The sequence below is a fragment of the Ostrea edulis genome, chromosome 1, assembly GCF_947568905.1.
Source record: "Ostrea edulis chromosome 1, xbOstEdul1.1, whole genome shotgun sequence".
In the NCBI taxonomy this organism is placed as follows: Eukaryota; Metazoa; Mollusca; class Bivalvia; order Ostreida; family Ostreidae; genus Ostrea; species Ostrea edulis.
This window is the reverse complement of record NC_079164.1, coordinates 61,524,354-61,538,063: the sequence shown is the minus strand read 5'-3', so window position 1 is coordinate 61,538,063 and position 13,710 is coordinate 61,524,354. Positions and strand designations below refer to the sequence as shown.

The following is a 13,710-nucleotide window of genomic DNA, read 5'->3' as shown; positions in this document are numbered from 1 at the left end:
GGGGGGTCAAAGTTTTACATACAAATATAGGAAAAAGCTTTAAAAATCTTCTCAAGAACCATTGGGCCAAAGAAGTTGACATTTACATGAAAGCTTTCTGACATAGTGTAGATTCAAGTTTGCAAAGGGTAGTTTGGGCCATAATAGGGACTAAGGTTTTACATGCAAATATATATGGAAAGTCTTCAGATATGGGCCAAGGTGACTCAGGTGAGCAATGTGGCCCATGGGCCTCTTGTTATCTGGGTCAGAGTTATACCCCTTTCTATATTTATGGTATCACAGGGTTCAGGCCCAAAACGGGCTTAGCCCCTGTGCACTATACGGTATTATTGCCTTGTGAAAAACGAAATGCTGATTTTAGAAATTCAAATTGTTAATGAATCTTCTCATTTATATTTTTTTTATCGAATCTTGAAATTTTAGAAATAGATGATATTTGCGTAGATCAGCTGATAGACATCATGGGATTAGAACTTGATTTTCCCGAGGTACCCGTGAAATACTACATTGGATTTTTGCCTGTGCTTGAATGCTGTAAACAATGAATCCACAGTTTCTGTACTGTGTGTTCATGGTGACTCTTATTCTCTCTGTATTCTAGTCTTGTCATAAACGGATCACTATGAATTCCAATGTATGACGAATGTTTGGACGTACTTGGCTCCACAACCAGTCTATTTATTTTTCTTAATTATAAGATACGGTAATAGCTACATCAAAGAGAAACCTCATCTTGTCAAGTATCTTTTAATGTTGTTTCATTGTTCTTGTATATTGTACTAGTAGAGATTTTTAAAGGCATCAAAAATTGGTAGGAGGTTAGATATATTGGACATAGATTGTAAACTGCAGGATGCCATTTGTTTATTATTTTTAGGTACATATGCAGTTCACAACAAATCTGTTGTCAAGACTGAACAAATTGCATCCATGTTTTGAACTTGGGCGTATTATGAAAGTCGTAACGTGGGTGGAAAGGTAAGATGATGCAGGCATTGAATGTCACTAGCTTGTTTTTGTGTTGTTTACTAGTGTTCAAACATGTAGGGATCACTGACTTGGTCCAGTGTTTGTTTTTTTGGGTCACCTGAGTCATTGCTATTTGTTTTTGTCTGTCGCCGTGTATAGGTTGTAAACTTTTGAATGTTTTCATCTCTGGAATGTCTGAACCAATTTCAACCAATTCATCAATTTTTGAAGGGGAGAAAAACTTATGAACTTCATGGACCCTGCCTCACTAGGGCCTAAGGGGTGTAGCCAAAATTAAGACAATCTTCAAATATCTTCTTAACTCCTGAAAATCAAATAGTCAAACTATCTGCATGATCATAATTAGCATTGAGCCCTTTACCATGATTTTGAAACTTGTTATCCACTGAATTCCCAGGGGGGGGGGGGGGGGGGGGGGGGGGGGGGGCAAAGTTGGTCATATTTTAAAAATGCATCATATCATAGAAAATCTTCTACTTTACTTCCGGACATCAAGCAGTCAAACGTTTGGCATGATTATTATAAACAATGAACCCCCTTTGCCAAAACTGTGAAATTCATGACCCCAGGGTTCATGCCCTAAGGTGGAGCTAAGTTGGTCATGTATTAGAAATGCATTATGTCTTATAAAGTCTTCTTTACTTCTAGACATCAAGGGGGCAAAATGTTTGCACAATTATAATGTGCATTTAGCCCTCTACCAAAATTGTGAAAATCAGAACCCCTGGGTTCAGGCACCAGACAAACTGTTTGCATGGTTACCTATAATGAGCAATGAGCCCTCTTCGAAAACTAGAAAAAATATGTGTCCTTTTAGAAATCAAATAGAAAATTGCATTTGGCTGTAATATGATAAAACTTACTCACCTATAAAAGAATTCTAAATTATCAAATGTGAATGATAGTTGTAATTACTAATATATTTATCATATTATATAGTACAAAGTATAAAAAATCAATATATGCACCCATGGGTGCATGAGCCGAGTTGCATGGGATACATTGTAAAGTCAGGAATGATGTGGCATATATATTTATAATTGTGAAAAACTAATTTCAGTTTTAAACTTTTCGAGTTACTGTCCAGAAACCATATTTGTCTGAAGTTTTCAATCTATTTTTGGTCACTGTGACCTTGACCTTTGACCTTTTTTCTCCAAAATCAATAGGGGCCTTGCTTTGCTGGTATCCAACAATATATCCAAGTTTCATTTGATTAAAACAAGAGGTACTGTGAGACCTTGAGGTCAAAGTTCAAGGTCATATAGAGGTCATGAAGGTACCCGACGCATCGTCTCATGGTGATACACTCATGTGTCAAATATGGTATGCCTATGTCAAAGAACAAAGAAGTCATGGCCCTGACACGAATCCATTGTAAAAACCTTTAATTTTGACCTTGAGGTCAAGGTCATATGGAGGTCATGAAGGTACCCGACGCATCGTCTCATGGTGATACACTCATGTGTCAAATATGGTATGCCTATGTCAAAGAACAAAGAAGTTATGGCCCTGACACGGATCCATTGTAAAAACCTTTAATTTTTACCTTGAGGTCAAGGTCATATGGAGGTCATGAAGGTACCCGACGCATCGTCTCATGGTGATACACTCATGTGTAAAATATGGTATGCCCATGTCAAAGAACAAAGAAGTTATGGCCCGGACATGAATCTGCACAAACAGACAGATTCCTGAACTTCGTTTGCGGGGGGTATAATTAAAAATTTTCGAGTTATCCTCCTGGAACCAAAATTTTTTGGAATTTTAAATCTATTTTCAGTCACTGACCTTGATCTTTGACCTATTTTCTCCAAAATCAATAAGGGTCTTCCTTACCTGGTACATAACAATATCTTTAAGTATCATTTGATTCAGATTTAAACTTTCTGAGTTATCATCCGGAAACCAAATTTTTCTGAAATTTTCATTCTATTTTCGATCACTGTGACCTTGACCTTTGACCATTTTTCTCCAAAATTTATAGGGGTGTTCCTTACCTGGTACCCAACAATGTATCAAAGTTTCATATGATTAGATTGTAAACTTTGCGAGTTATCATTCGGAAACCAATTGTTGACGCCCGCCCGCATCACCAAACCAATAGCCAAGTTCAACTTCATTGCAACTCGGCTAAAAATGGAGAAGTATAAGAAAAAATGTATACTCAGGTGACTGTTAAGGCCCATAGGCGTCTTGTTTTACTTGCCATGCATTCTCATACAAATAGTCAAAACCCTTACTTCTTAATTCATCATAACTTTATGAAACTTCATGCTAAGCTGACAATGCAACACCTGATAGAGTTCAGATGACCTTCAAAATTCAGGTGTGATTTTCAATTTTGATGGCTGCATCAAACCTAAGACATTAAGCATTGGCATTGACTGTATTTGACGTCGCTGGTCTTCTGGATATCTAAAAATGTAGGAGGAGGTCCCCGTGTCAAAGAACCCCCACTGCTACAGCTTAGAGCACCATGCACAAGTCAATATTTGTGGTACTTCATTTACATGTGATGTCTCCTTATGAGTGAAAAATTCTGGAATTGGACATAAACCAACAAACAAAATTAATGGAAGATCGATGCATTTTAGCTCCACTTTTGGTTCATCGCCCGTCCATCCATAAATTTTAACATTTTCAACTTCTTCCTTCTTCAGAACCACAAAGCCAACTTCAGCCAAACTTACCATAATGCATCCTTAGGTACCGTATATACTCGCCTATAAGTCGGTTGTATAGTTTTTAGGTTATTTGGGAGGGAATTGCCATGGACCCATTTATAAGTTGGTCCAACTTTTTTCAAAAATCGGTTGATAATTTCATATCTAATGTTTTTACCTGTGTTTCAAATAATATTTTGAGAAATGCGCCGATATTTGATATTTTTTTCTCGACAAATCAATTTCATATCAAAATTCTTATGTATTTGTGTTCCAATAATATTTTGGGACATGACATCAATATTTCATTTTTTATTCTCTACAAATTAAACAGTTACTATTTTGTTTATTTATTCCATGTTTTTGTTGTTTAAAAAATACTAGGCTATACATTACGCCGTCCAGAAAAATACTAATCTTAGGACACTCCTATAAGTCTGACATAGAGTTTTTGACCAAATTTAACTCCAAAAAATCTTACTTGTACAGTGATTTTTTTTTATTTTTCAAACTACCACCCCTCCTTTTGAATTGGGAAAAATTACCGACATTTTCCTCAAATTGGGAAAAATCATTCATAGTAAATTAAAATGTTAAAGATGCATAAAATAATCAAATAACAATTTTTTTGTTTGAGGTTTATTTCAGATCTGATTTATAAAATAAATCATTATTTAACATTAAATATGTATTGGAAGTCACACCTTGCATAGATATTATTTACTTTTCCTAAGAAATACTTATTGTCTAATTTCATAAAGAAAATGATAAATTATCAATTCACCAGCATTTGTACCCATAATCTTGTAGATATTATATTAATAATCAAGTTTCCAGAATGTCTCTCCTTTTTGTATTTTTCGGATTTTAGTAAAACCCTATACTGTTGGCCACTTCCTGTTATTAGCCTGACCCTACATACAATGGTGGTCAAACTAAATTGTCAACAATATGGCTTAATGTGTATCTGGAAACTATCTATACTTCGCTACATATCTGCTTATATGGATGCCTCTATTGTTTTACATATTCTTTACAAAACCTTTTGCATGTGCAGTGGTTTGGAGAATAAAACTGAAGAAAAAAACGTATTTACTCTTTGTCAGTAATATACGGTAACCATTTTTTAAATGGCCTAATTTCCCAAGATTTGAAATTGGGGAAAAAATATATATATAATTGGGAAAAAATAGCTAATTTTAGTGAGGGGAAACAGCCGAATATCGGTGGCATTTTGGCCCAAAAAAAATCACTGTTATAGGCGAGTATATATGGTAAAGGGGATTTAAGATTGTTGAAATGAAGGGTCACGAAAGCTCATGTGAGCTTTTTTGATCACCTGTTGTCCGTCTGTCTGTAAACTTTTTACATTTTTGACTTCTTCTCCAGAACCACTTGGCCAATTTCAACTAAACTTGGCCAAAAGCATCCTTGGGTAAAGGGCTTCAAGTTTATTCAAATGAAGGGCCATGCCCCCTTCAAAGGGTAGATAATTGCAAAAATAGGGTGGGGTCATTTAAAAATCTTCTTCTCAAGAACCACTAAGCCAGAAGAGCTGAAATTTACATGAAAGCTTTCTGACACAGTGCAGATTCAAGTTTGTTTAAACCATGAACCCTGAGGGTAGGTTGGCGCCACAATAAGGGATCAAAGTTTTACTTGCAAATATATATGTAATATCTTTGAAAATCATCTCAAGGACCACTGAGCCAGGAAAGTATATATTTACATGAAAGATTCCTGACATAGTGCAGATTCAAGTTTGTTAAGATTATCGCCCCCTGGGATAGGATGGGGCCACAATAGGGGATGAAAGTTTTGCATACAAATACATATGGAAAATCTTCTTCTCAAGAACCATTGGGCCAAAGAATTTTACATTTACATGAAAGCTTCCTGAAATAGTGCAGATTTCAAGTTTGTAAAAATCATGGTCCCAGGAAGTAGGTTGGGACCACAATAAGGATCAAAGTTTTACATGCAAATATATAGGAAAAATCTTGAAATTTAGACAAAGGTAACTCAGGTGAGCGATGTGGCCCTTTGGCCTTTTTTTCCCCTTCATTTAAACCTACAATTTATTTTTGAAAAATAAATCAACAGATCAGCAGTGGAAGATGAAAATAAGGAAATATTAAAGTAATATTTCAAGGTTTTCTACTTTGTTTTGCAGAAAGTTTTGTTTGATATACACAGTTGTCTCTCTTTGACAAATGAAAAACTTGTACACAAGAGCTGTATATGTGAATGCTTTTTACAAATAAAACATATACATATTAATTTTGCTGTTTGACAAGTATCTTCCCCATCAAAATTGATTCTTTATTTATTAGATCATTTTTATTATAAATAATTTCAGGATACAACAATTCCTGAAGAAGGCATTATACAAATTTCATAGACTCTTAAACAATTAGTTATTGGCATACTAATGCCCTATTCACGCATAAAATTTAATTCACTTTAAACTTCAGTCAATGCTCGTTAAATCTGATCTGCATTCACACAGAGGTTTTAATGCACATTAGTTTAATTAGAATTTGTCACATCTTTAATGCGCATTAAAAAAGATTTAACATTGCCTTTGTGTAAATGCCAAATGAAGCTAATGTGGATAAAATGGCAAATTGGGGTCACGTGCCTCATACCTGTGGATAACTATAGATACATTGTATTTATGTTGTTTTTCACATGCCTCATACCTGTGGTTAACTATAGATATTTATGTTATTTTTCATGTTATATGTTATTTTTGAACGAAAAACTAATCAAAATGATAGTAATCACTAAAAGACATGTACAAACAGTATGTAATTAGATAATGTCAGACGTAAATCTGCTCCGCATAGGCATACTGAGTAATAATACAATATTGAATGAATTGCTTTCAAATATAATCAAAATATGAATTTAAAATGATGACATTGCGATGTTTTTCTCTCACCTTTTTAACAACTATGACACTCATATAGAGGGATTAGTTTAATGCATCTTTATATATACCATAAGTAATCACTATTCCAATGAATCAGTTATTGTTTTTCTGTCAAATCCCAACAATATTGCTGTATGGTTTACACAATGTAGCCTGTGTAATTAAATATTTGAATAAGGGTAAATGAATTGGATGTGTCTGAGCACAAATAGAAGAGCCATTGGTATTTTAATGTTAACAGGTGCAGGATGAAGCTCGATGTAATACCACAAAGTCCTGGGGTTGACCATTTTCTGCTGAGTGCTGGTCTTCTAGCTCTCGTTCATTTAAGGTACAGGTTTCTTACAACTTCAGAGGACTTTAAGAACATACAATGATAATAATCAGGGTTTGTACAGACCATGTACAGAGGGTCGATATATTATCTTAGTGTTTGGAAAAACCTATGCTGGGCTGTACACACCATGATGATGAAAATTAATTTGTAAGTATTGAATAAAGAATTATTGAATCAAAAGAAAGTGATATTAATGTCTTTTATAACTTTCTTACTAAATTTCCAGTCCACCAACTGTTAAAGAGGTTATAAAACAAGACATTAAAGACAATGATGCACAACAAATCAAGGTAACAACATCTCTAAATTTCTTCATAGATAAGAATCAAAAGTTCATTTGTTTGAGATCTGTTGACAGTTTGTTGCATTGGAAAATGAATTTAGTTCCCTAGCTCTTCACTCATGGGCATGACATTTTACACCCCCTTCCTGGGAGAGACAGATTGCTTTGCATATGTTGGTATGTCAGTTGGTGTCCCACATTTTGTGCAGTAGATAACTGGAGAATGCATTACCTTACAGATTTTATACATAGTAGGCTAACTTGGTGATCCAAATTGCTCAGCAGGTAAGTATTTCCAAGGTCACTACGAAGCCAGACAAGTGTTATGTGTATAATGGATCTTGTGGATCTAGAAAATGCTTAGATTCTAGACTTCATACTTGGCACAGTGATATACATCTACTCACAGATGATCCCTATTGCTCAGTAGGTGTAGTCTGTCCAAAATTAAGGTCACTACCAGGCCAGACAGGTGTTGTGTGTCCATTACAGCAGATAACTACAGAGTGCTTTACTTCTGAGACTTTATACACCTCAACCTGCACATAATCCCCACTGCTGGGCATGTCAGTTAAGGTCAAGCTAGACAGGTTTTATGTGTCTCGCACATCTTGTGTATCACTTTAGCAATACATCCATTAAGACCATTTTTCTTTTTCACAACACAGTGTGTAGTACTGGATGAATGGGGAGGGGGGGGGGGGTATACGTTTTACAAACATCTCGTATTATCATTAATTGCATGGGGTAAAGAAAACATGTATAGTTACATTATTGTACAAATTTCTCTGAATTTCTTTGTAGATATGGAAAGGGTTTGCACTTTTCCTTGTTGCTGAGCTCTCCGATTCCAAGGTAAACTTAATAGTTACTTTTTATGCCCCTGAGATCGAAGATTGGGGGGGGGGCATATTGTTATATGTTGGGGGTATACTGGAATCGGGTTGTCTGTCCGTCCGTCCGTCTGTAGACGCAATGGTTTCCGGACTCTAAAGCGTTATCCTTTCCACCTACAGTCACCATATCATACATATGGACTACCTATGTGATGAAGATGTTCCCTATCGATTTTGGGGTCAAAAGGTCAAAGGTCAAGCGCACTGGACATCGAAGTAGCAATATGGTTTCCGGGCTCTAAAGCGTTATCCTTTCCACCTACAGTCACCATATCATACATATGGACTACCCATGGGATGAAGATGTTCCCTATCGATTTTGGGGTCAAAAGGTCAAAGGTCATGCGCACTGGACATCAAAGTAGCAATATGGTTTCCAGGCTCTAAAGCATTATCCTCTCCACCTACAGTCACCATATCATACATATGGACTACCCATGGGATGAAGATGTTCCCTATTGATTTTGGGGTTCAAAGGTCAAGTGCACTGGACATCGAAGTAGCAATATGGTTTCCGGGCTCTAAAGCGTTATCCTTTCCACCTACAGTCACCATATCACACATATGGACTACCCATAGGATGAAGATGTTCCCTATCGATTTTGGGGTCAAAAGGTCAAAGGTCACGCGGACTGGACATCGAAGTAGCAATATGGTTCGGTTTGTCATGCCATTTGTTTTTTACACTCAGAAAAGAGGTAGTTTATACCTATTACCAACACCCTTTGGGAGATTGGGGTAAGCGGGGGGTATTCTTAGTGAGCATTGCTCATAGTACCTCTTGTTTTTGTCCTGTCTGTCATTCTGTCTGAAACTTTAACCTTGCTAGTAACTTTTGAACAGTAAGTGATAGAGCTTTGATATTTCACATGAGTATTCCTTGTGACTAAGACCTTTCCGTGGGTACCAACATTTTTTACCCTTGACCTTAGAGTTTGAACTACTTTTTAAAAACTTTAACCTTGCTAATAACTTTGAACAGTAAGTGGTAGAGCTTTGATATTTCACATGAGTATTCCTTGTGACAAGACCTTTCCGTGGGTACCAACATTTTTTACCCTTGACCTTGGAGTTTGGCCTACTTTTTGAACTTTAACCTTGCTTTTAACTTTTGAACAGTAAGTGGTAGAGCTTTGATATTTCACGTGAATGTTCCTTGTGACAAGACCTTTCCGTTGGTACTTAACCTTTTGACCTTGACATTTGACCTACTTTTAATTTTTTTTTTACATTGGTCATAACTTCTAAATGGTAAATATTAAAGCTTTCATATTGTACATGAGCATTTCTTGTGACAAGATCTTTCTACTGGTACGAAGATAATTGTCCTTGTGACCTTGGCCATCTTCGGAATTGGCCATTATCGGGGGCATTTGTGTTTCACAAACACATCTCGTTTAAAAAAAATTCTGAGAAAAGAATTATATACACGTATTGTCAGGTTCTGATTATTTTTCTGTGGTACAGAATCGTTTTTATGGGGATTCAGAAGCTGCCTTTGATGACCTGCTATCTGCTGCACCAGATACCCTGTCGTATTTGGCTGGCAGTGAGAAAGATGAATGGAAGTCTTTGTTGCCCGAGTTTGTCTTTCGTCTTTTTCCTGACACTGTACTAAAGTAAGTATTGAAAATCATTGCAGCTTTATGCTTGCAACGTTTTGAAATAAAATTTTGTAGGGCTAGCCTCATTTGTCAGAAAAAAAATCCGTAGCACTTAAAAGTGTTTTACAAATTTCTCTGAATGTAGAAAATGCAGAGACAAATGATATGCTATTGTAAGTAAATTTCTTTGAAATTATATCTGTGGATATGGCAATATCATTATTGAGGCACATATCTACTTGTAGATTTCTCAAAAAAAAACAATCATCATGGCAGAGTAATTCTACCTTCCTATCTTCAGTTTTATTGCTGTACAAGGAACTCCTGTCATTTATGGAATGTTCAGAGGTATGTGGAACAAGGACTCAAATGCTACTTTAATTCTGCATAATTATGTCTAAAGGAAGAATTTTTTTTTATATTAGTGGGGTTTTTTCCAATGCTTTGGGCCTGGCCCAGCCATTACAATTGGGAAAATTAGCATCAAAACAAGAAACTTGGGAAAATTCATTTTTTAATGAAAATTTATAATTAATGTAATCATGCATCCAGTACTGTGACTGTGTCCACTGTGCTAAAACCATGATCGGGTTTTCATTACCAGAAGTAAAATGTACACAATATAAACTGTGTTTAGATATTAAGTCAAACAAAGAATTTTCAGAATTTACGATTGGGAATTTTTGCGTTCAGATTTTGGGGGAATTTCTGATTGGGACTGGGGCCGAATATCGGCCCTAAATCAGCCGCCCCCCCCCCCCCCCCCCCCCCCCCCCCCCCCCCCCCCCCCCCCAAAAAAAAAACATTAAATATATGTTTAAAATGTTGAGTGCCTGTGTTTAATTAATATATAAATCCTGTGTTTATTTAGTATATAAATCCTATGGTTGAAAGATTTAGCCCATACTTCAGTCAGGTGACATGTTGCTACACTGTGTCTATGGTCTTTTGTCAACTTGTGAACCTTTTCAACTTCTTAGAAACCACAAGACTAATCGTCAGTGTGCAACATCTATAGGAGTATGTGAACAAAAATAAGGAATTTCATAGTCATTTAGGAGTCCAGGGGGAGTGGCCAAGACTCAATTTTAAAAAATTCGGTAAACTTTAGAATTCTGTATTATGCCTGAATATGAATGTTTAGCGTACAATCTGAATGCATGACTAGAGGACTGTACCGAAATTGTGAGACCCATGACCCATGGATCTTGAGTTCAGGCCCTAGGGCAGAGCTGAATAGGTCTTATACAGAAAACACCTCTATGTGAGATTTTATTCCTGAATAGGTAGAGGGCAAACTGAGTGTATGTGTTTATTGAGCTTGGAGGCCTCTATAGAGTTTGTGGAGCAAGTGACATGCATGACTGGATCAGAGGATCTAATTTTTATTACCAGTAGAATGACATACTGAAAGAGTCAATCATTGCACCATGAAAATACTGTACTTCTAATTTAATTTCACTGTGTGCTACTCGGATAAGAAATAAGGCCCGTGTTGTGAAATATTCACTTGTATGTGGCCCAGGTGGTTTGTTTGGGCTATGTCCACCTTCCATTTGCCATTCCTATGAGATATTTAACTTATTCCAATAGAAACACAGGTTGTTTTCATTATTCTTTATACCATTAAGTCATTCTAAAATTTGACCCTCACCTTCTGACTTTAGAGTTTTTCATTTTACATTTGAGAGACTAGTGGCTTTATATAAAAAAAATTTTCATTCTAGAATTTAGTTCTGATGCATGATTTGACAGACATCTCAGAATTTGTAAAAGGATGTTTGAAGTCAGCAACAGCAGATCAGCTGAGAAAAGTGTCAAAGGTATTGCATTTACCTTAATGTTAAGTATGGGATGTGTAAAGATATTTTAATTAGATTACTGTATATACGTACACACAAGTCATTGCCGTGGGGGGGGGGGGGGGGGGGGGGGGGGGGGGGGATTTTTTACACCGAGGTCCATGTCCGACTTGTACGCTCATTCTACTGGTGGAAATTTTTTCTTGCAACATTTTACTGTATTATCAATGTCAGTTTAATCTGGAACAAATCAACAAGAGTGATAAGTCAAATGGTTAATCAACAATACCGAGTTCTTGCCACTGTGAAGCTAATGATGAAAATGTATTTCATTCTTCATTTTATATGTCTGTTTTAGTCAATATACAGCATTTTCTATGCAAACAGTTCCTGAATAACGAGTCCGTGAATGTTTTTGTTTTGATTTTACTTGTAATATTCATTTTTATAAAAGGGTGTGTGTTTCGTGAAACAGATACAGACTGCAGTATGATCATTGTCACACTAATAAAGAGGCACAATTAGGCCCATATTTAGAAATATCGCCCTTTGGGCGTTAGAGGATTTCATCACGTGACCAAATTCATGTCATATACATGTATCCCAATAACATTCAAAAATGATATCTTATTTCTTAAATATGTTTGTTTCCCCTCTCCCGATCCTAAATTTCAGAGGAGGGTTGGTAGGTAGGTAAGAAGTTATTTTTTAGCCAGCAGAATTTTATTTAGTATGAAATTACCATGACCATTAACAGTCTGACACCAAAAACATCATGAGGCACATCATTCCATGTTTCTTCGTCAAACTCATAAAGTCGGTTCTCACATAAAGATCTGCTTTGACTGCCACATTTAGCAATTAGGAGAAGGTGTCGATATTTCGGAGTAATCCATGTATTTGAGAAATGCTCATTATCTAACCACTGAACATAGACATATTGTACATATATAACGGTTGATTTTACAAACACTCGGGGTTTCATCAGATTTTTTCTGCTATTTATGTCACATATTAACACTTAAATATGTTGTAACTATATACAGACAATTTGTGTTATTTCGGACCCATGGTGTTATAAATTCGAACAATTAGTAAATTTGGTTGCTGTCTTTTATTTGTCGGTTTACTGGCTTTTTATGCTTTTGTTTTTGCACATTATCTTAATTTATATGTGTTAGTGGTTTTGATTTTGTTTACAATTTTTTAATCATAACGATAGATCTAACTTTTACCAGAAAACATTTCAACGGGACTTGATTTTGCCAATCAAACAATATGGATACTGACATATCTTTTACAATAGAATAAAAGTTTTATGTGGTACAATTTTAGTTCCAATCACTATGCTGAAAAGACAAAAAAATTAAATATAAGCTTTGAAAAATTATTTTCTTATTAATTCATTGTACATGTATTTAACGTGAGGGTATTAGGAGTATATAGTACATGTATATATACAAAGAAATATAACTCTTGGTAGAAAATCGGTATGAAGTTGACAGATAAAAAATTCAGTCCAGCTTATAAGAGGGTCAAATTCATAAAATTTCTCCAAAAAAATGATCTCCAACTTATACGTGGGTTGACTTGCATGCGAGCGTGTATGTTACTTATTGATTTAAGATGTTTGCCTGATATCTACATTATTGTTTCTCTTTAACCTGTAGGAGATGTTGAGTGACTGTGGACCAGATATTGTGCTGACGTACAAACAAGCTGTTGCAAGGTGACAATAAATTTTGTCTTAATTTCTCATTCTTGAATTCCTTTATCTTTGGTTGGATGGTGTACTGACCTTGGTACAGACAAGGTCAGAGTACATGAAGTTTGATAAAGACTATCAATAGCATTCCATGATAAGGAAGTGTACAAACATTGGAAAAAAAGTTCCTTTTGTGTGTGTGTGTGTGTGTGTTGCCTTGTCCATTTCGTAAATGCACTTTCATTTTGAACAAGCAAGTTCAACAATTTTACCCCTTGGTAGTGTTGAAGAAAAAAAAATCAAACCTAGTCGTAAACAGTTTATATACGGTTGTAAAAGTGAACATGTCAGATGTGCAAACATACAAAGCACATTGATATACAATGTACCAGAAGGTCATATTTGCAATCTAAATTCATTTAGCAGTTATTAGTGTGCAGTTTGGGCGCTAGAGATAAAATATGACTTCTGGGGTGTCATTTTGTACAG

At 35.7% G+C, this 13,710-nt stretch overlaps 1 protein-coding gene across 2 annotated transcripts in view; it reads left to right on the top strand.

The window, feature by feature from the left end:
* Window positions 1-13,274, top strand: part of LOC125648524 (Fanconi anemia group A protein-like) — a 166,437-nt gene extending 153,163 nt beyond the window's left edge. The window contains exons 34-41 of one of the 2 annotated variants that reach the window (XM_056155795.1): window positions 881-981; window positions 6,836-6,925; window positions 7,158-7,221; window positions 8,019-8,069; window positions 9,578-9,729; window positions 9,960-10,062; window positions 11,442-11,537; window positions 13,187-13,274. In XM_056155795.1, the coding sequence (XP_056011770.1) occupies window positions 881-981; window positions 6,836-6,925; window positions 7,158-7,221; window positions 8,019-8,069; window positions 9,578-9,729; window positions 9,960-10,062; window positions 11,442-11,537; window positions 13,187-13,249 (720 nt within the window). In that variant the 3' untranslated portion in view covers window positions 13,250-13,274. The remainder of the gene's footprint in view (window positions 1-880; window positions 982-6,835; window positions 6,926-7,157; window positions 7,222-8,018; window positions 8,070-9,577; window positions 9,730-9,959; window positions 10,063-11,441; window positions 11,538-13,186) is intronic. The other variant, XM_056155797.1, reaches the window with a different exon arrangement.
* Window positions 13,275-13,710: the final 436 nt, after the last annotated feature.